Raw genomic sequence first — 23,155 nt, 5'->3', positions numbered from 1 at the left:
TTGGCAGCCCTGGGTGAGAAGAGCTGGATCAGGATGGATTCGAATACTGGATCAGGTTACAATGGAGTCATGTAATCATCATCCACCATCTATCATGAATTTCTAAATTGCCCATCTGCTATTGGTCAGTGGAGATAGGGAAGTCACAATGGCTTTCTTGCACTCGCTGTCTTGGAGGAGTAGAATGAAGATGAGAGATGCTGCTTATCCATTACCATTCCAGATTTCGGTGTCTTCAAGTTGGCTGAGCAGAGAGCATTTTGGTGAGAGAGTTTGTTGGTAATAACTCTTCCTCTAGGCTGCTTTCAGTCCCTTTACATGCATCTGATAGATAAATGCATCTCATCTGTATATTTCACTTTCCTGTCTCCTGTGAGTACTGCAGTGTATCTCTGGATGTTACCCTAATTGTAGCACATTTACTGTAGGTTTAATGGAAGTGCTAACAAGTTCTTGTCTAGAAGTTCAGCATTTCTTGTACCTGACTTTTGCACTTGCTGTGCGTCGCTCTGGATAATAGCTTCTGCTGTAAACATACATCTTCCGATGCTGCTTCTGGACACATCCTCAGTGATGTTCCTGGAATCAATGGGTGTTTCAGGTCTTTCAGCATCATACACCTTCCTCCAGGTGACCCAACTAGGGCTGATCAGATCCCAGCTTGTGTCCAGGTGGCTAGCTACTGGCTCCATGGCTCTCCTCTTTTGAGCCACAGCCATCTTGAGGCTCTCTCTGCTGCATTGGTAATACTGCAGATGGCTCTCCTTTTCCTCTCTCCTACGATGCCCAGATTGCTAAATGCTCTGACTAGGGAACGAGCTGCAAATCCTCTGCACCCTACTTCCACTGGGAGACACCTTGCTCTCCATCCAGCCTGCTGACAGGAGTTAACCAGCTCCGTGTACTTTGAGAGCTTCCTTTCGAAAGCTTCTTCCAAGCAATCTTCCAATGGAACTGTCAGCTCCAGCATCACAGCTTGGTTGGTTGACTCAGACACTTGGAAAATGTCTGGTTGCATGATGGTGGCTGCGATATGGCTGGGGAACTTCAGCTGTCATCCAATGTCAACCAACAGCTACCAGTCCCCTGTCGAGGTAAGGATGCCTGCCGATGCTGATCTTCTGGTAGGATCGGGCTGCTCTCCCGCTCTGACAAAGGCCATGGTCTTCTTGGAGGGTTTGCACCCCTTGGCCAAATCAAGTCCTGTGCTGATGGCTTCAGCGATGGACTTTAGGACCTGATCATGCCTCCATCAGTACCGTCCCTCTCCAAGTGCCTTTTTGCAGCAACTGAGGATGTGTTCCAGGGTTCCTTGCTTGGAACACAGAGGGCATGCTGGTGGTAAATGCTTGTAATGTAATGCAATCTTGTGCACCTTCATGCTAGTTTTTGAGAAAACAGTGTTGTTCTTTCTGTTTGTGGATTGAGTCTCTATTTCAAATTTTTGTCCAGTACACATGGATGAAAAACCTATTCTCACTGGTTCTTATCCTTAGGTGATTTTTTCCCCCTTTCAATTATTCAATTTTGGGTCAAAGTATTCAGCAAGGGGAAAACATGTTCTAGCCCTGTTAACCCTTTGATGCAAAGCATGGGTCAAAAGTGACCCAGCTGAGTTTTTATCTTCTATATCTTTGCAATAAATTAATTCCATCATTCAGTATTCAAGGTATTCCTCAATTAACTTGTTTTTGATCATCATACATCCTTATTTTATTTTTTCCTTTCTTGCTTTTTGAATAAAACCCCTTTTTGTATCACTACCCTTCTAATGCACAACATGGGTCAGAAACGACCTGCATTCATTTTCCAGGTTATTTCATGTATGGCTGAGTGTTTCTATGATATACTTTTGAAATAAATTCATTTTGTCATTTACTTTTCCAAATATGCAGTAAATATCTTGTTTTTGTTTAGCACAAATCGTCATTTTTATTTTTCCTTTCTTAAGTTATGAACAAGCACAGCTTTTGTAATTCTACATCAAGTTTACACACATGGGTCAGAAACGACCCGCATGCATTCCCTACAGCGTTTGGTGGGAACTGTGAATTGTGCTTGTGTCAGACATTTCACAGCTCAGCACAGCGCCCTTTGCCCATCTAATACATGGAAGTAATGTTTTTCAATTGTTTGAACATTACCTTAGAAAAAAATTGATTATGGTTAGGTTACCTTGAGAGTGAGTAGATTACTTGTCAGAAAGTTACAAGTAATTACTATTAGCTACCGAGCTGTTGACATATTCTACTTTAGTTAGCTAATTTTATTGTAGTTGGCTTAGCTAACTGCATAGTTAATAAATAAATAACTGGCCCCATTCACTGCTAAAGTAATCACTTGAAACAAATTATTATTATAGTATTAAGACATTTAATTTTAAATCACACTTGGATGACCCATGTGTAGTAATATAAAAAGTATTTTTGTTCATAAAGTAGGAAAGAAAAAATTAAATTAATGATTTGTGGGAATTAAAAACAAGATATTTAAAGAATACTTGGAATATTCAATCATAAAATAAATTGATTTCAAAAGATAGAGCAAAGAAAACTCAGTCAGCATGAAATAACCTGGAAAATGAATGCGGGTCATTTTTGACTCATGTTATGCATTAGAAGGGGTGTGCATATGTTTTGCATCAAAGGGTTAAACCTTTTTATGCAGTTGTAACATACAGCAATCAGGAGATACATGTGCAGGAGCGTTTGTGGACAAAGCCAAAACACAATCCAAAATCAGGGTTGCAGTGTTAGCAAGAGTCAAACACAAAGATGGATGAAAAGCAAATGATAGGCAAGGCAAGGATCAAAATACACAGATGATAATCAGAGTAAATACACAATCAGAATTGACAAACAAATTTAGACATTTGGAAAAAGAGGAAGAACCAGATGTCAAGGCAGGGAGCAGTGGATGTGGTAAAAATTGCATGTGGTATTTTGGTGAAATCGGGCGGCACGGTGGTGTAGTGGTTAGCGCTGTCGCCTCACAGCAAGAAGGTCCTGGGTTCAAGCCCCGGGGCCAGCGAGGGCCTTTCTGTGCGGAGTTTGCATGTTCTCCCCGTGTCCGTGTGGGTTTCCTCCGGGTGCTCCGGTTTCCCCCACAGTCCAAAGACATGCAGGTTAGGTTAACTGGTGACTCTAAATTGACCGTAGGTGTGAATGTGAGTGTGAATGGTTGTCTGTGTCTATGTGTCAGCCCTGTGATGACCTGGCGACTTGTCCAGGGTGTACCCCGCCTTTTGCCCGTAGTCAGTTGGGATAGGCTCCAGCTTGCCTGCGACCCTGTAGAAGGATAAAGCGGCTAGAGATAATGAGATGAGATGAGATTTTGGTGAAATCCTGCCTGTAAAGTTGATAATGAATATGGTGACTTACTAGTCATTCATCTTCAATAAAAAGCTTTTTTAGTGGTCAGGGTTGCAGTGTATCCAGAGTCAGTAGTAACAATGGGCAAGCCAGGAGAATTCAGCCAAGATGGGATGTCAGTGCACTGGTGGCTTATTTGTCATTTTCCACTTTTCCATACTTAATACTGACTTAAGCTGATTTTTGTTTTCTTTTTTTGGCCCTTTTAAATCATATTCTATTGTCATAATGCATTAAGTAATGGTTTAACTTTTTTGATTCCCTCAATATTAATTTTATTGCCCAATAAGGGGGGGGGGTAAAAATCCAAACTCTCTCTCTCTCCAGTTAAATGGTTATTAGTGGGTACTGCAGTGGCCAGCTGCCCAGCATGACTCAGTTTGGCAAGGCTAGTCAGAGCTCCATGCAGCACCTCACTGACGACTCTAACAGCTGTTCCGCATACAATTTTTATGTACTTATTCTCAACATAGTCGTCTCCGTTTACGAATTTCTGCAAGGAACTTTTATCACCCAGCGCTAGCACCATTATAAGAAGCGCTGAGCATGTATTCAGAAACATTTCTAAGTCTATTAAAGGGCCAGAAAGGGCAATAGCAGCCAGTTAAATTTTCCTGGCTCAGATACAGTTATAATATACCATAATGCAGTTATATTTGATCAAAAGTAGAAAACCAGTGTGTTCTCATTTCTGTTCAACTGCATAAAAAATGTACCAAACAAAAATGGTACGGACATCACAAAGATATTTGTACAAGCACTTCCTATTAGTGTCACTTGCTGGTTTTTAAATGTAAATTACTTCAGTGTTTTTGGTTTGAATGAATGCGTTACAACTTGTTTAGCGTGTATTTGGAAGAAGCATTGTGTGAGCCCAGTAGAGCATTATGGACTTCCTTGGGTGGCACAGTTGTGCAGTAGTTAGCACTGTCACCTCTCTGGGTTCGAACCTGGTGCCTGACCAGGGCCTTTCTGTATGGAGTTTGTATGTTCTTGTGCCTACATGGGTTTCCTCCGGGTGCTACAGTTTCCTCCCAGAGTCCAAAGACATGTGGATTAGGTCAATTGTCCATAGGTGTGAATGGCTGTCTGTCTCTCTGTGTTAGCCTTGCGATAGATTGGGCAACCTGTCCAGAGTGTACCCCGCCTCTTGCCCAATGTCAGCTGGGATTGGCTCCAGCTCACCTGTGACCCACAATGTAGATAATGAATGAAATGAAGTCCTTTATATCTTTTTCTCGCTCACATTCCTTCCACACTAATACAAAAACATATATGAGACCCTCACCTTGCTCATCGACCTAAAACCTAACCATGATTCTGTTCTATGTGGTGTTGAATAGCAATTGATCTTTTTTTTTTTTTTTTATGGGCATATTTTATGGATCCTTTTGGGAGGCTCAATTACCATATCCAAGTGACCTTGAAAACTAATTTGTTTTTCCCCCATTAACTATAAATCCAATGTAATGGGCCATAATGGTTGGTGTGATAAAGAAATGCTTGTTATGTATTCAGTCATTTATTTGTTTTCATCTTTGGCCAACACAGGCAGGGTGAAGAAGGGTAAAGAAATGTGCCATGGCTATTAAAGATATCGCAAGAGAAAAAGAGAGCAAGAGATAGAGAATTATCGTTTTCACATTGCTTTCTGACTTCCTTGTTCTTTTTGTGTTCTTTGTGTCACACAAAACTAAATTATTTATCCACATTAATATCTAGCATCATCTGGTGAGTTGGTTTATCAGATCTTTGTGTGCCATGGCTGATGAGGTGTTTGGGCTATTTTTTGCTCGCTTTCTACCTTGGGTACATTTTAGCACATTACAGTTATACAGCATCTGTGTGTACTGTAATCACTTACACCAGACTGAAGTTTAATCAGATACCTTTCCCAGCAGGCACCAACCAGTATCTTTGTCTTCTAATTGTCTAGCAAATGGTCTGCAAGAAGAAGAGAAATATCAATGAAAGCATGCGGTTAGTGATGCAACTGTCTTCTGTTTGAACTTGAATTTATCTATTATTCATTAGCGTTTTAAGTTTTAGAGCTAATCGATTCGGGCCCAGTTCATATTATAGCACCACTTTCTTGCATCATCATTCACTTGGAAAACTTTGGCTGAAAAAAAATCTTGATTATTTAATTCCATTCCATCAGCACAAACTACGGTATGTTATATACCATACGCATACATGAGTGAACACATTTTAAAGTCAGATAAAAGGGCCTGAAGTGGAATGGGCTGAGCATGTAGAGTGCTACAACCATTCATGTAAAGCAAGGGAAGGCTATCATTATTTAAGTAAACACCAATATTCCTGTCCACACAGGTGTAAAATATATAAGTAAATAATCCCACGTTATATTTAAAAAAAACAAATTAAAAATAATTGCTGGATAAAAACATCAATCTTCAATCAAAAATCCATCAATCAGTGTTTAACAGATACTTTGCCTTGCACTTACGATCGGGTTCCCTGTAGTGGTGCATGTACGTACATTGTATGGATGCCGTACGATTGCAAAAGCCATCAAAAATCAGGTTGTTGCATTACCATATTCTCTTCGGTATGGACCTTTGCGGCACTAAAATATTCTCAGCTTTTGTGGATTTGTTATTTCCCCCCTTTTCCTGTTTTTGGAGAGAAACATGGACATTGATATGACCCATAATAGAGGTAAAGATCCGGAATGAGTGATTGATTGATTGATTGATTGATTGATTGATTGATTGATTGATTGATTGATTGATTGATTGATTAATAAGTAAGTTTGTAAGTAAATGAATGAATTAATGTATTTTTCTTCCTGGAAACTTTCTGTTTATTTAAAATATTTCAGTGTCAGTTTTTCAAGACAACAGAAAAAAAAAAAAACTCCATAAGATTTACCAAGTGATTGTTGTGAAGCCAAAGGGCAACTCATGAATTATGGATGGTAGCTCAATGAAAATCAGTTCCTCACCAAACTCAATTCTCAGACGGCTCTTGAGCTTTGGCCATGTTCTAATGCAAGCCGCTCCATACACCTGCAGTGTGGCATGTCACGAAACAGACAGTTTATTAATCAGGGTGGATTTCTTCCCTTTTTGTTATAACGAGTACGGTTTGCTTCCCCTGACCTCATCCTTCCCACACACTCGACACAGTTTTAAATGTTTGCAAAGTCATAAAACTTTTTCAAAGCCATAAGTCACATAGCACTTAGCTCAAAGCCGCCTCACCAGTTATAGGAAACTAAGTAAGTTTAATGGCACTGCTTGTTGTTGAGTGATGTGAAAGTGAAGGTCAAAGCTTTTGCCAGTGTCTGTGCCCCTCTCCTCAGCTCTAATTCCCAGAACTGAACTCATTGCCCAGGAAGCCTGATTTGTTCTGTCACTTCAGAGAGTAAGAGCAGGCTGTTGCATTTCTCAAAGGTCTCAAAGATTCATAGTCATTTAAATGCTGGAACTTTGTGCATTTACTATCATCATGACCTGTGCGCTCAAAGATCTGCCTAAGCAACCACAGCTAAGCCGAGCTCTGTTTGAAAGACACGTTCTGTAGCCCACATGCCAACTTATAGCACCGATAACCTATAATTGCATGTTCACAAGTGAAAAACATACAGGAGTCACACAGGAATTACTAAACCTTTCATTATAGCTCCTTAATCTACAATCATGGTCTTGCTGCATTTATTGAATAAAAAAGAAAGGGGTTTATTGCCACCATTGGATGGTTTTCAATATTAGTTATGCAAAATGGATAGCAGGGTTTTTTGTTTTGTTTTGTTATTTTAATTCAAAGTGTCCAAAGCTGGCATAAGTGCTTGCTCATTTGTCTCAGCCAATTTCATGCAATTAATCTTTGCAATGATGTTTATTTGGACAAAATACTAATAGGTTGCACGTACTTGAAGCGCTTGGATGTAGGGCATATAGACTATGCCCTTGCGTATTTCCCTCTAATGCCAAAGATATTTTTCGATTAATCTAGGAAGTTCATTGGACTGGGATCAAGAACTCATTTACAGCAGCACTCCTGAGGCTTGTCCAAGTAAAATCTAATACTGAGGACGAGGGTGAAGGGAGGCTATTGAACTTGCAATAATGCCCTTAAAGAGTGCTTCATCAAACCATGTAGGCCCCTCTTTGACTTTCAGGACTCTTCGTTGAGTGCAAATAATTTCTTTTCGGAAGGAAGAAAGTAAAGTGAATGGAAGGGGAGGTGTAGGGGTGGCAACATTTTTCACACCATTCTCTAATAGCATATTTATGAGCGCTCTAATCTGTAATGACATTTTCAATACTCCTTCTCTTGTGTAACTTATCAGATCCAGAGACTGTTCCCTGGAATAATCACTACATAGTAATGGGGAGTGATATGGTCTTAAATTGATTTTTAACTCATATAGAAATCTCAATGAGTGCATCGTGACATGGATATTAGGAGGACGGAACTGATTCTTTAGAGCATTTTATTTGGATGTACATACAGATAAATGTGTTTTAGGTTTCTAATTAAAGTGACCTTTTGTGTCCCTTGGGCTCTTAAAAAGGAAAACCTAGAATTCATTTTGATGTCAGCAGCTTGTCCCTTTCATGGCACACGTTTTGGTGAGTTAGTGGAACTTCTTCATATAGGTATTTTTACAAATGTGCAATATTAGGTAGGCATATTGGGTGAAAATTCAAATTCAATCCAAATTGCTTGAAACTGCCCTCATTGAATTCAGGGTTGAATGCAGAACAACATAGTTTTTATCGAATTAAAATATGTTTATCCGTTCTTGAGATATTACAAATCAAAGATGGAAAAAAATGGCTTAATTTTTAGAAAACTGCCGTAATATTCTGTATTAGGATCACACGGTCCAAAATGGGCCTCATTAATGAATGAGATCAAAAGTTTTTTCTTAATAACTTTTCTATTTTTCAAGATATTTACATGGAAATTGGCAGGTACACAAATAGTTGTATATTGAATGCAAAGTTTGAAAAATTAGTAAAAACAAATTATGCAAATTAGTATTTAATTATGCTAATTAGGTAACAAAGTTAAATTGGTACACTCAATAAAAAAAGCAGTGGCGTGCACAGACATTTTGGGGGGCAAGTGCTCTGGGGGGAAAAAAGGGCACTTTTTTGCGCATGTGGAACACCTTATTATAAAAGTCTGAGATTTAACCCTCCTCTTGTGTTCGGGTCGCCACTGACCCGTTTTAGTTTTTAAAGGTGTAAAACAACCACTTAATGTTAATTTATTACATCAAGGCTTTTTGACTTTGCCAGGAATCTCTAGTTGAACAAAACAGAAAAAGAAATTTTTGTTTTCCTAAATCTGAAAATGGTCTAGCAAAAAATATAATACCTATGTGCAGTTGTTTCTGTATGCGACGGGCTACTTCACGACAAAATAATTACAGCTTGGGCTTAGAGGGCAAACAATAAATTTTCACTCGATTCATGTGTTACCTGGCTGGCGGGGCAGGGGAAGAGCTGACTGACTGCACGATGTGTTGTCTGCGCTACGACAAGGCTGTGGCTTCCAGGACGCTATGCTGCTGCAACCTCACATTGAATGCACTGCACGCTTGTTCACATGACAGAGCAAGAGAGACAGAGGTCCGGTGTGTGTGCGGAGGGGGCACACATCGGGACATTATTTTCACACACGCTTTTAATGCCGCGGCTTTTCTAAAAGATCATGTCGACATTGGCCTCAGTAAACTGTAAAAAAAAAATTTCAAAAGGGCACTTTTTTGGACAGAGGGCAGAGGGGCAGGTGCTTGAGCACCACCTCGTGTCCATCTGTGCACGCCACTGAAAAAAAGTAATAAAATATTATTTTTAATACCCTCTTTGTGTTCTGTAGGCCTTTATATTTCTCAAAAGTAGGGCCAACTAATGTTTATATGAAAGAATATAAATTATTCTTATTTCAATTAATAGTCACAGCTTTCAAGGCGAACCTGTGTGAGCCACATCCAATAAACAATTCCAGGTAATCGAATTGAAACTGACACTCGCATTTCTGACTTCCTTTTTTTTAAATATCATTCCGACCACCAAGCTCTCAATATTTTTCATCAAAACAACTACAGTTATATTCTAAAATACAACCCCAATTCCAAAAAAGTTGGGACAAAGTACAAAATGTAAATAAAAATGGAATGCAATAATTTACAAATCTCAAAAACTGATATTGTATTCACAATAGAACATAGACAACATATCAAATGTCGAAAGTGAGACATTTTGAAATTTCATGCCAAATATTGGCTCATTTGAAATTTCATGACAGCAACACATCTCAAAAAAGTTGGGACAGGGGCAATAAGAGGCTGGAAAAGTTAAAGGTACAAAAAAGGAACAGCTGGAGGACCAAATTGCAACTCATTAGGTCAATTGGCAATAGGTCATTAACATGACTGGGTATAAAAAGAGCATCTTGGAGTGACAGCGGCTCTCAGAAGTAAAGATGGGAAGAGGATCACCAATCCCCCTAATTCTGCGCCGACAAATAGTGGAGCAATATCAGAAAGGAGTTCAACAGTGTAAAATTGCAAAGAGTTTGAACATATCATCATCTACAGTGCATAATATCATCAAAAGATTCAGAGAATCTGGAAGAATCTCTGTGCGTAAGGGTCAAGGCCGGAAAACCATACTGGGTGCCCGTGATCTTCGGGCCCTTAGACAGCACTGCATCACATACAGGCATGCTTCTGTATTGGAAATCACAAAATGGGCTCAGGAATATTTCCAGAGAACATTATCTGTGAACACAATTCACCGTGCCATCCGCTGTTGCCAGCTAAAACTCTATAGTTCAAAGAAGAATGAATGAATTGAATGAATTTATTTATTTCGAACATGTATAAAAATGTATGTAACTATTTGTACATACAAAAGAAAGAAAACGAGAAATTAAAAAAAATAATAAATAAAATAACAAAGAGCTAAGACATTACAAGAAGCCGTATCTAAACATGATGCAGAAGCGCAGACGTCTTCTCTGGGCCAAGGCTCATTTAAAATGGACTGTGGCAAAGTGGAAAACTGTTCTGTGGTCAGACAAATCAAAATTTGAAGTTCTTTATGGAAATCAGGGACGCCGTGTAATTTGGAGTAAAGAGGAGAAGGACGACCCAAGTTGTTATCAGCGCTCAGTTCAGAAGCCTGCATCTCTGATGGTATGGGGTTGCATTAGTGCGTGTGGCATGGGCAGCTTACACATCTGGAAAGACACCATCAATGCTGAAAGGTATATCCAGGTTCTAGAGCAACATATGCTCCCATCCAGACGATGTCTCTTTCAGGGAAGACCTTGCATTTTCCAACATGACAATGCCAAACCACATACTGCATCAATTACAGCATCATGGCTGCGTAGAAGAAGGGTCCGGGTACTGGACTGGCCAGCCTGCAGTCCAGATCTTTCACCCATAGAAAACATTTGGCGCATCATAAAATAGAAGATACGACAAAAAAGACCTAAGACAGTTGAGCAACTAGAATCCTACATTAGACAAGATCCATTTTTATTTACAATTTGTACTTTGTCCTAACTTTTTTGGAATCGGGGTTGTAGTTCTTTATTTACATGAATCAGTTTTATTTGAAAAAAATAAGTAGGTAAAGCTATGAAAACTCACTTCAAACTCTCCTGTGAAGCATAACTTCAAAACTAGCTGACAGAAAATTTTGCTGAATACTTCATCAGAAACAGTGAGAGCTGGAGAACATCCCTATAAAAGTTATCTGATTGATATTCATGAGTAACCCAGTCGGAAACCAAGCAGAAGAGAGACAGCCCGACCACTTTCCCGTGACTCAAAAAGCACTGGTACTGTAGTTTCCCGACGTCTAGCGAGCAGAGAGTGTACTCTGTTGTACCAACTTCTACCTGCCGTTACTCCCAAAGTACTGAACAGATCTTAATGAGATAAATTTATTTGGAAAACAAAGATTATAAGCTTTTTACTGATAGTATTCACGATAGAAAATATTCAAGAGTTAAGCAATGACAGGTTTTCACAGCACAGCCAGCGAGCGTCTGATATGCCTATAGTGTATGGTCTAGTTAAATAAAATTCCCTGCCTAGAAATGTCTCGTCAAGCAAATAACATGACTGAATGATGACAAAATACATTTTAATGCTTAGCATGTAATGATTAGTTCATGGTTATAAATGAGACCTCAGTTTGAAGTGGTTATATGCTTCATATCACCATGTCTGACTATCAACACTGACTGAACAGAACTGGAAGTGGGGATTAAGCCCATACGTCTGCCCTTTTGTCTGTGAAAATTACATTGTTGTCGTATTAAAGCTGTAATGGATCATCTGCACTGCTACATTATTATTATTATTATTATTATTATTATTATTATTATTATTATTAAGTTATCTGATTATTATTAAAAGTTATCTGATTGATATTCATGAGTAACCCAGTCGGAAACCAAGCAGAAGAGAGACAGCCCGACCACTTTCCCGTGACTCAAAAAGCACTGGTACTGTAGTTTCCCGACGTCTAGCGAGCAGAGAGTGTACTCTGTTGTACCAACTTCTACCTGCCGTTACTCCCAAAGTACTGAACAGATCTTCTCATCATCTCATCTCATTATCTCTAGCCGCTTTATCCTTCTACAGGGTCGCAGGCAAGCTGGAGCCTATCCCAGCTGACTACGGGCGAAAGGCGGGGTACACCCTGGACAAGTCGCCAGGTCATCACAGGGCTGACACATAGACACAGACAACCATTCACACTCACATTCACACCTACGGTCAATTTAGAGTCACCAGTTAACCTAACCTGCATGTCTTTGGACTGTGGGGGAAACCGGAGCACCCGGAGGAAACCCACGCGGACACGGGGAGAACATGCAAACTCCGCACAGAAAGGCCCTCGCCGGCCACGGGGCTCGAACCCAGGACCTTCTTGCTGTGAGGCGACAGCGCTAACCACTACACCACCGTGCCGCCTTGAACAGATCTTAATGAGATAAATTTATTTGGAAAACAGAGATTATAAGCTTTTTACTGATAGTATTCACGATAGAAAATATTCAAGAGTTAAGCAATGACAGGTTTTCACAGCACAGCCAGCGAGCGTCTGATATGCCTATAGTGTATGGTCTAATTAAATAAAATTCCCTGCCTAGAAATGTCTCGTCAAGCAAATAACATGACTGAATGATGACAAAATACATTTTAATGCTTAGCATGTAATGATTAGTTCATGGTTATAAATGAGACCTCAGTTTGAAGTGGTTATATGCTTCATATCACCATGTCTGACTATCAACACTGACTGAACAGAACTGGAAGTGGGGATTAAGCCCATACGTCTGCCCTTTTGTCTGTGAAAATTACATTTTTGTCGTATTAAAGCTGTAATGGATCATCTGCACTGCTTTATTATTATTATTATTATTATTATTATTATTAATTTATTTTTAATTAATTTATTTATTTTTGAGTGCTCAGTTTGCTCTGCTGGAATACTTTGTTCATCCTGCAACCATACCACAGTCTGCCAGTTGACGGCCCTTGAAGATAGAAAATAGACTCCAAATAGACTGTAATTCCAAGTATTGATCATTTGTAACACATGGTATGTCATCTTATATGACAGTATAGATTTTTTTCTGTAGCTTAATTTCTATTCAATCTAGCAAAATGGCACTAGCCTGTTATATGTATGAAGAGAGAGACCTAGAGCTCTGTCACGCTAAAGAATTACAAGTAATAATATGAATTAGCACATAACTGATCTTAAACAAAAGATAGCAAAAATCACATGTAATAGTTCCTCTGCTGTCTTGCATTGGATGTCCACCTTCTTATATGGTCTGATTATCAAGTAATAAAACAATCTGAACCAAAATTCACTTTATCTGTCCAGTGGCTGGCATCGTAAATCACAACTAATATCATGTGACAAGTTGTCAGAACTCAATGCCACTTCCATTATTTTAGCAGCCCTCAAAGGAGAGGAGAGGGTAGAGCATTAAATAAATAAATAATGGTGGACTTGAAGAAGAAAACTAATTTCAGTAAAGGCGGACCTGTGGGTGATTGATTTTGTGGAAGGGATTAATCTTGTTCTCACCATCTCCATGCCTGCCAGTTATTGTATGAACGATTTTTCCAGTGCTTCAGAGTGCATGAAAACTGAGATGGGGAGAATCTTTGGGAGGCTGAACTTTAACCTGTGAGATAGCCATGAGAACTCTCAGAGCATGATTATGTCATGTCGATGGCTGAAGTTGTAAATCTGTCTGTCAAGTGAATTGCTGTGGAGACAGGCTTTAGCCCCAGATGTACTGCATGACTCATGCTCACAATGCATCACTCACACCACCACCACTGGGGCCATAATCACAAAGAATGCTTTCCTTTCTTGACAACAGACTTTAGATATGCGCATTTGAGAGAACGTGCCTGTCCCTGTTTTTACTCTCTGGAGAAGCTTTGCAACACATTTCCCATCAGAGCATGGGCTGTGTATTATTTAATAAGGCAAATTCTGCTAATATGAGTTGAAATGACACTGTGGTTTCCTGTTGCTTGAGTGTCCCAGCATGACACTATTTGTCATAAAATCGTCCAGGGAACATTTTGTTCTCCATCATTGCACTCATGTGCCACAGGCTCTGTCTAACTGATAGACTGCCATGTGTGTGTCAGATCTTCCACAGGATTCCTGCAGTTGTTCTCTTCTGGGTCATGAATAGCAGCCTGGTCTACTGTCCCCCCACCCCATTTTCCTGCATTTTCTTTTCTTTTTTATAATTTAGTGTGGGGTGACACGGTGGTGTAGTGGTTAGCACTGTCGCCTCACAGCAAGAAAGTCCTGGGTTCAGCTTCAGTCAACAAAGTGTCAAGGGAACATTACAGTAGTGGTTTCTTGTGGATTATGATAGAGGTTTTCTCCTCTCAACCATTCACACCTATGGACAATTTAGAGCCACCAATTAGCCTAACCTGCATGTCTTTGGACTGTAGGAGAAACCCACGCAGACACGGGGAGAACATCATAACTCCACACAGAAAGGCCCCCGTCAGCCACTGGGCTCAAACCCAGAACCTTATTTCTGTGAGGCGACAGTGCTAACCACTTACACCACCGTGCCGCCTATGAAATGTATACAAGATGTTAATATTGTTAGATTGATCCATTATCATATGTATTCATATCACTCTTGAAAGTATGTGATGGCAGATGAGTGTCACGGACTTCATAAGTACTATGATATCCATCCTGGTCTTAATTAAGCTCCTGGCTAAGTTTCCATCAGGATTTTAAGAGACGTATCTCTTCTTCCTTTTCATCACTGATTCTGTGAGTATGGCAGCACTTCTGGGCTGATAAAGTCTGTCTTTGTATGTGTGATTCAGAGACCCCTCTCATTACAGTCATCGTCAGTCTTGGTGGAGTCAGAATACTGGCTAATGAGAATAAGTCAGGGCCGAGAGACTGATTAGAAACCCACACCATCAGCAGAAACAATCGTCGACAAAGCTCAGAGACAAGCCACAGTCTTACCACTGTACCGTATATCCTTCTTTTCCCTGCCAATGCCCTCCCTAGTCTGCTTTCTCACTCGTTCTCATCAAAGGCCCGTTGAGCCAAATCTGACATTTGGTACACACGGTGAGGCTCAGCCTCTGCCTCTCTGTCAGGAAGATTCAGATTTTTCTTCAGCTTATGTGCTTAGCATTCTCTACAATGCCCCAATGGCTCCCAACTTGAAACCCGGCTCACAATAATATGAACAGCTTTGTTTTAATAATAATAACTAATTCTTGTCATCCTGAGAACCTGCTCATTGGTATAAAGCTGGCTTTACTGGAGTTTATGCATTCATTAGATTAAATTTCATACTAATTTCACATTTGCAGAGTTAGTTACATCATTTTTGGTGACTGAAGGGCTCATTATAAATTTTATTGTTGTTCTGCTTTCTAAGTAATGTCTGGTTTTGTGTTGCAGGTTTACAGGTCCTAATCTCCCCTCACCTATTATTAGCAGTAAGAATTGGCTGCGTATCCACTTCACCACTGATGGCAACCACAAGCTAAGGGGCTTCAGTGCTCAGTACCAAGGTAGGAGGTCTGACAAAATATGTTTTGTTCACATTATTGTAAAAAAAAATCTACAAATGTTTAGTTAGCCCTTATATGTTGGGATATCACAATTTAATTTAAAATACAATTGGATAATACAATTTTCCCTGGATGGAACTGGACAGACAGCTGCCGCATTGTCTCAATTTAGTTATTTCCTTGAAACTTCCTTTTCAAAGTAGGCCAGTAGCTCAATATTAAACTACATTCATAATATGATCATTACTTTTCAAAATGCCTTCACTCGAAAAAAAGAGCTAGGTTAAAAATAACCCAGTTTGGTTCAATTTGAAAACTCAGTTCTTTAACCCAGAGATGTTGAGTTCGGACCCAGCATGCCGGATTGATTTTATTAACCCAACATGTGGGTAAAAATGACTAGATTCCAGGGCTGTACAGACCCAAGTGTGAAAGCAGCCTTACTTGACTAAAACATGATAACTCTACATACTGCATCCAATATGTACAATATAAATCTGCATTTTGAAAGAGTTTGAATGAGTGACTAACATCAAATGCAGGATTCAAATGAACTTGATGCTAATGCTAGCCAATAGTGCAAGAAAACATGATCATTTTTAACTAGATAGAAGTAATGATGCTTATATAGCAGCCCAAAATTAGATAAATTAGAACTGTAAATATAATTTTCTAAGAAATTTCATCTTTACATTTTTTCAACTTTTTTTTTACATATTTGTCTTATTTATTCCAAGAAACCAAGAAATTATCCATATTTCCACCTCAAAATGACGTATATTTTTGTCATTAGGTTAATACTTAACAGGTTAAGGTTATCAAGCCAAACCACGAGATAAAAAACAAAAACAAAACATAATTTAGAAATAAGTTTATACAACTAATTATAATAATTCATAATTTTAAGTAATTTAGAAATGTTTAACTAAATTACATGAAATGTGGATTTTCCTGGTTGCTGCTCTGTGCAAAAATGCAATAATAATAATAATAATAATAATAATCTTAACACATGCACCTGTTTCCTTTTCTGGTCTATATCCCCAACCAAGCATGCTGCATTGTCAATTTTCAACACAGTTTGGTTCATGTCCACCTAACTGCCTAACCTTACACCTTAAACCAAGCAATAGGTTGCTATTTTTTGAGTGTTTCTTGAGTCTACAGATCATTATTAAGCCATCTATTATAATACTGATAAAGAAGACTAAGACACAGTAGAGTGATTATTCTTCCCAACCACATACATGTGGCTTGTTAGTAAACTGGGGTTAGAGCACATGATCAGCCATAATGTGATAGAGAGGATTAAGGGCCTTGATCAAAGGCCCAAAAGTGACAGTGCCATGGCTTGATTTCCCAACTTTCTGATTAGTAGCCCCGAGCCTTAACCGCTGAGCCACCTTTGCCCACCACTGCTCTGGGCCATCCTGTACCACACAAGTGAACTGCCTGTATTTTTATCCCATTCCAAAGTTCAGAGGTCTCCGTTCAAAGGGGATGAGCTGAAAGCAGGATTAGCTGGCTCAGCTGCAAAAAAACAAAGGCAAAATCTGGAGGAATTTTACCTCTGTAAGCAGATCAGAGCGATTGGATAGGATTACAGGTCTGCAGTTTGATAAATAAATACTGTCAGGAAGAGGAGAAAGGAGGGCTAAGCCCTTAATTAGATTTCCAATTGACCCTCTCCTCCCCCTCTTCTTCATCTCATTCTTTCTTTCAGCACAAGTGTGTTTATGGCTAATTTCCAATGAGTAGATACTCTTAACATAATAAGCCACTTAGGCTTCTGTTTTTGCTTTGATGAGTAAAATGTCTGAGTCCTACCATGTTGTAGAGAGTCTCTAGAATGTAAGGGTTCATTATGGACCAAGTATATCCTCTTAAAGAATGTATTAGGGTGGCACGGTGGTGCAGTGGTTATGACTGTTACCTCATAGCAAGAAAGCTCTGGGTTTGAACCTATTGGCTGACTGGGGTCTTTCTGTATGGAGTTTCCATGTTCTTCCCATGCCTGCAGGGGCGCAGATAGGATTTTTGAACTGGGGGGGACTGAGCTGTCAGCAAATGATTCCATTTTGTGTAAATGCATATATATATATATCTCATCTCATTATCTCTAGCCGCTTTATCCTTCTACAGGGTCGCAGGCAAGCTGGAACCTATCCCAGCTGACTACGGGCGAAAGGCGGGGTACACCCTGGACAAGTCGCCAGGTCATCACAGGGCTGACACATAGACACAGACAACCATTCACACTCACACCTACGGTCAATTTAGTCACCAGTTAACCTAACCTGCATGTCTTTGGACTGTGGGGGAAACCGGAGCACCCGGAGGAAACCCACGCGGACACGGGGAGAACATGCAAACTCCACACAGAAAGGCCCTCGCCGGCCCCGGGGCTCGAACCCAGGACCTTCTTGCTGTGAGGCGACAGCGCTAACCACTACACCACCGTGCCGCCATATATATATATATAATGTGTGTGTGTGTGTGTGTGTGTGTACTGAAGCTTCAATATACATTCGGATTGTGAGTTCTGTAACTGAATGAACATTGGTAGACAAAGGCCTACCTGGTCAACATTGCTTGGTTTTTGAAAAAACGCTGTAATTGTTTTTTGTTTTTTCATTGTTGACCCCACCAGGGATTGCCAGGAGGACAATGTTAACATCTTGAATCTCATAATTTCAGTTAACAGTTGCTGCTTACATTACACACAAAAATAACAACATTAAAAGATATTCACCTACAGCCTAGAATGCTGTTATTTTACATTTAGCCTACTTCAGGTAAGTCCAAATTCCTTCTTATTATTTTCAGACTAGCTACTCAACATTACAAAACAAGTATTTGTCACATCTGGGAAAGGCAACAGGCATAGGATATTTCCCTCATCTTTTGGTTCTTGAAACAAACGCTGTGATTTTTTTTCCCTCTTCTCTGGCTTAATGTGGCAGAAAGATCACCAGCTCGGTCATTAGACAGTTGTTTATGATCACTATGGTTACCGCGACAGGCAAAGTCCCCAGCTCCCCTTAGGACCCCGGGGTCGAGATGGTGCGTTACATTTACATTGGAAGTCGGAACTTGGAGCTCCGAGCAACATAACCTCAGAACTGATTGCTTCCCAGTTTAAAAACTGGGACATCATGGAACATGGAATTCGAAAAAAATGGCCAGTTAATGAAATGAAACGAAAACCCCAACGTTTATGCTGGGAGATGCTGGATTTCAATGCTTTTCCGACTTCAAACTTCCGAGTACAACTGAACGCACCATTAATCGCAGCAGAAACACCGCTGCTATCAAATGGATGAGCTGTGCAGTGTTATTAACCTTGAATTCCGTGGAAAATGAACACCTTGCTTTCCCAACTCTGCAAGGATCTGCTCCAGCCTACACCGATTCAAGAAGGGGAAAATGTGGATTGATCACTGACAAGGCTTCTGCTGCTGCCATTTCAACTTTGTGCTGCAGTGTAAGTTAGTCTAACTAACGGAACGTTAATCCTCACTTTTTCTACCTATGTGTGGCGCCTTACGTAGGGACGGTGGGTGGGGGGGACAGATGGGGGTCACTATAAATCTGGGGGGGACATGTCCCCCCCGTCCCCCGTGCTATCTGCGCCCTTGCATGCCTGTGTGGGTTTTCTCCAAGTTCTCCAGTTTCCTCCCACTTCTATGATAGCCCTGTGATAGACTGGTGACCTGCCCATGGTGTACCCCACCTCTCGCCTGAAGTCAGCTGGGATTAGTTACAGCTTCCCCTGTGACCCTGATGGATAAGCAGTATACTGTAGATAATAGCTGGATATGCAAGACATCCAGGGTGGATTTTTTTTCCTTATATGGAATATAGGGCTGTAGCCAAGACCACCACTGTGAAGTCCAGGACACGCCGAAATAGAGTCTTTAGGAATGTTAAGGCCAAGTCAAGATCAAGCCAAAACCATCAAATCTTTTTGGGGGCCAACCCTTTACTTTAACTCATGCATTGCATGATTAGTTTTGCCTTCTTGAATCAGGGCTTATCCTTGTCAGAACTTTTTGGATAAGAAAAAAGACAACAAGGACATCATAAACTTTCAGATTAGATAGAGACCATATTTAGCAGGACATGTCCAAGTACAGAAACCAGTTCAAGTCAATACAAAAAGTGTCTGATGGGAACTTGAATCAAAGACCAGAATCATGTCCTACAACAGAACATTTTCCTATTAGAGAGTGTTTAAATTAGAACCAGGTTCAAATAACATTTAATAATCCAAAGAAACTTGAAGGAACACATTTTTTCTGAAAGTGTAGACTATGCTACTTATGATATCTTAAATATAAAATGGGAGTTTAATATTGAGAACAGTAGCACTAAATTGATTTTTATACCAAATGTACTACCCATTGGTGCTTTAAGCAAATAAATATGTCATGAGATAATGTCATAAATAGCGAAATTAGGAAATGGGATGAAACATAAGTAGTGTAGTCTAGTTTACGATAAATGGAGGATGTGGGAACTATTTTGAGTTGATAATAGAATAAGAAGCAGCTACAAATTCACATGTGAACAAATAAATCTGTTACACGTAGCACACAAAATAATTCAAGAATTTAGTTCAAACACAAGTCATTAAGTGCCAATACCTGTAATTTTAGCTAGTTGTTCTTCATTCCCACTGTGATTGATGCAGCGCATGATGCTGGCAACACCCATAGACTCCGAGTCTAAAAATAATCCAAGATTATCATTACTATTTACTCACACACACTGTGTACCACCATTGCCCTCAAAATGCCACGATACACTGTGTCTTTTTGTCTTGCAGTAAAGAAGATGACAGAGCTGAAGTCAAGAGGAGTGAAGATGCTTCCAAGTAAAGACAACCACAGCAAGATTTCAGTGTGTAGGTGTTTATATTTTTTATGCTCTACCTCCATATTGGCCAACAGCAAATCTGTGTTTCCTACAAGTGAATCCATTTTGTTCACCAGAAGGGAACTTGGTAGAGTGCACACCTCCACCAAGCCACTTATTCGGATTTGCATCAAAATTGTATGGATTGTTCCTTGGCCCATGGCCCACCATTCCTCAAAATGTCATCAAAATCCTTTCAGTACTTTTTGAGTTACATTGAAAACAAACAAACAAACAAACAAAAAGAAGCGAAAACATAACCTCCTCCAACAAAGTTGGCGGAGCTAACTAAACACAAGACAGAACAGAACACTAATATCACTGGGAGGATAAGGAGATTATGGTTCTGCCCAAGTGAGATGTGAGCTTAACCCTCAGAACTGTCACAGAGCTAATTTGGGATTTTTATCCATGACCATTATGCCAGATTAGACCCATATGCTCCATGAAAAGTGCTTTTGAAGAGTATCTTCAGAATGCTGTGAGTATTCATGGCTTTTCAGAAGAGTTGGTGGGCCTTCGCTATCCATCAAACAATTAGTGATATGTGCAGGCCCTCGTTAATTCTTCTGACCATAACGCCGATGAGCTATTGCTGTGGCGTCCATCATCCATCCGTCGTCCACAATACAGTTAAATCGTATCTCCTCCATCAATTCTCCATGGATTTCCGTTCCGATTGTTTTGTTTGAAAGAACTCATCACTCCACACAAAATTTGAATTATGAAATTTTTGCTAACGAACTGGTAATTAGGTCACCATATCGAGTTTTCTGACTTTTCACTAGAATTGTCTCTCCTCTCTCATTTCTCATCCGATTCCAGTTCTGATCGATGTTTTGGGTAGATCTTCCCATGAGGAACAAAACTTGGTTGGTTGTTGATTTTCCTGTTTTAAACAATTTGTTTACAACTTTTTTTATTTTCAGTTAAATTGTATCTCCTCCCTCTTATTCTCAATGGATTTCAGTTCTGAATGTTCCGTTTGAAAGAACTAGACCTTCTGCACAACACTTGACGCGGTACGCGGTGGTCCGGACTACCGTTGTGGTCCGGACCACGCCGTTTTCAGGTGTGGTCCGGACCACCAAGTTCAGAAGACAAATAAATTTTAAATTTTCAGCTACTTCTTCCCCTAATTTAGAATAAATTCTTTCCTTTGCCCTTTCTTCTGTTGCTTTGTAGTCTCTAGCACATTTTTTCTTATTCCTTAGAAGCTGTTCATAACCACCCTGAGACATAATGACGAAAGTTGGTAAAATTATTTTTCACTTCCCTCGTGGCAGCTCCCGCTTTTTTACATGCGTTAGAACTGGTATCTTTTATTGCGCGTGTGTTTTACGCATGCATTTCTCTTCCGGTTTGAGAAAAAATAACAAATGATGTACGACTTTGTAAAAAAACTCGTATTAAATGACAAACACAGTATGATTTTGGTAAGTTTTTATTTATATCGTAATATAATACAGCATACGGTGAACCGGACCACAATCCAGGAAAAATAATTAATTAATGCCCTCGTTTTGTATGGAAAATACGGTGATCCGGACCACCGCGTACCACGTCACTTGGTCATTGTATTGTCAAATTTTTGCTAACAAACTGCTAATCAGGTCAACTTCACAAATTTTGGGATTTCTCATTAGAATTGTATCTCCTCTCACTGTTCTCATCCGATTTCAGTTCTGATCGATGTTTTGGGTAGATCTTCCCTCAGGGAACAAAACTTGGTTGTTTGTTTGTTGATTTTCTTGTTCTAAACAATTTGTTTACAACTTTGTTTATTTTCAGTTAAATCGCGTCTCCTCCGTCTATTATCAATGGATTTCAGTTCTGATTGTTTTATTTGAAAGAACTCGACCTTCTGCACAACACTTGGTCATTGTATTGTCAATTTTTTTTCCAATTTCCAATTTGTCAATTTGTGTCCATTTAGAACACATTATCTGTTCAATCCAAATCATTTATTCATACTTACAGTCTGTGATTAACACATTTGAGGAATAGAGGGGGTTGGACATTCAGAGATTCACCTCTGCCAGGTTCCACTCCCATGTACTGCTATTGGCTTATCACTGAGGAGATTGCTGAGCAGCAGAGAAGTACCTTTCCAACTTCCTGTGTGCATTGAAAGCCTGATCAGGAGGAAGCATAAACTCTTAAACACTATGTAGCTAGATTACATTTGCATTACTTATAAGTCAATTTGGATAAAGTACAGTACTGTTAAAAGTCTTAGGCACATGCAATGAAATGCTGTAGACCAAAGATGCTTTCAGAACAATTAAATTAAAGCTAGATGGCCTTTCGATTTCAAAAAATTGGTGAAATTTAGTTCCCTCTGAAATTTGGTCATTGTGATATATGTTTATTTCTGTAATATCTCACAAAATATCAGGCCATTCTGTGGCTGGGAAGTTATTTCATTTGAGAGGATTTTCTCGCAAATAATGTGCATGAAATCGCTCACTTCACGCAGTCAAGCAGAGGAAGTCCGTGTGCGCATGTGCAGGTTTACCTTGACCGTACACTAACAGTTACTGTCGCTAAACGAAAAGCTGATCACACCGAGGTGCTCGCTGACTGCTGATATTTATTAGTTTGGTCCTGCATTTCCTTTCCTTCGCAACATAATGTCTTTTCTTCTTGCTTTGCGTTACTGTAGTCGGTCTTTCACGTTTCATTCGCACACTCACGTCCTCCATTTTTCTCTCCTGTTTCAAATTTGTATCCCACAATGCCTTGCATAAATAGGGAAAGCCCA

General features: G+C 39.7%; 1 protein-coding gene and 1 pseudogene across 1 annotated transcript in view; one reads left to right on the top strand and one right to left on the bottom strand.

The window, feature by feature from the left end:
- The window catches only part of LOC132901003 (uncharacterized), a 40,319-nt pseudogene extending 39,600 nt beyond the window's left edge, over nucleotides 1–719 (bottom strand).
- csmd2 (CUB and Sushi multiple domains 2) overlaps nucleotides 1–23,155 on the top strand; it is a 755,566-nt gene that overhangs the window by 399,607 nt on the left and 332,804 nt on the right. Inside the window, exons 6-7 of the mRNA XM_060942244.1 lie at nucleotides 15,362–15,474; nucleotides 20,303–20,380. Of these exons, the coding sequence (XP_060798227.1) occupies nucleotides 15,362–15,474; nucleotides 20,303–20,380 (191 nt within the window). The remainder of the gene's footprint in view (nucleotides 1–15,361; nucleotides 15,475–20,302; nucleotides 20,381–23,155) is intronic.

Source organism: Neoarius graeffei, chromosome 16, assembly GCF_027579695.1.
Source record: "Neoarius graeffei isolate fNeoGra1 chromosome 16, fNeoGra1.pri, whole genome shotgun sequence".
Lineage (NCBI taxonomy): Eukaryota > Metazoa > Chordata > Actinopteri > Siluriformes > Ariidae > Neoarius > Neoarius graeffei.
Note: the sequence above shows the minus strand (reverse complement) of the source record. Positions and strands in the feature narration are given on the sequence as shown.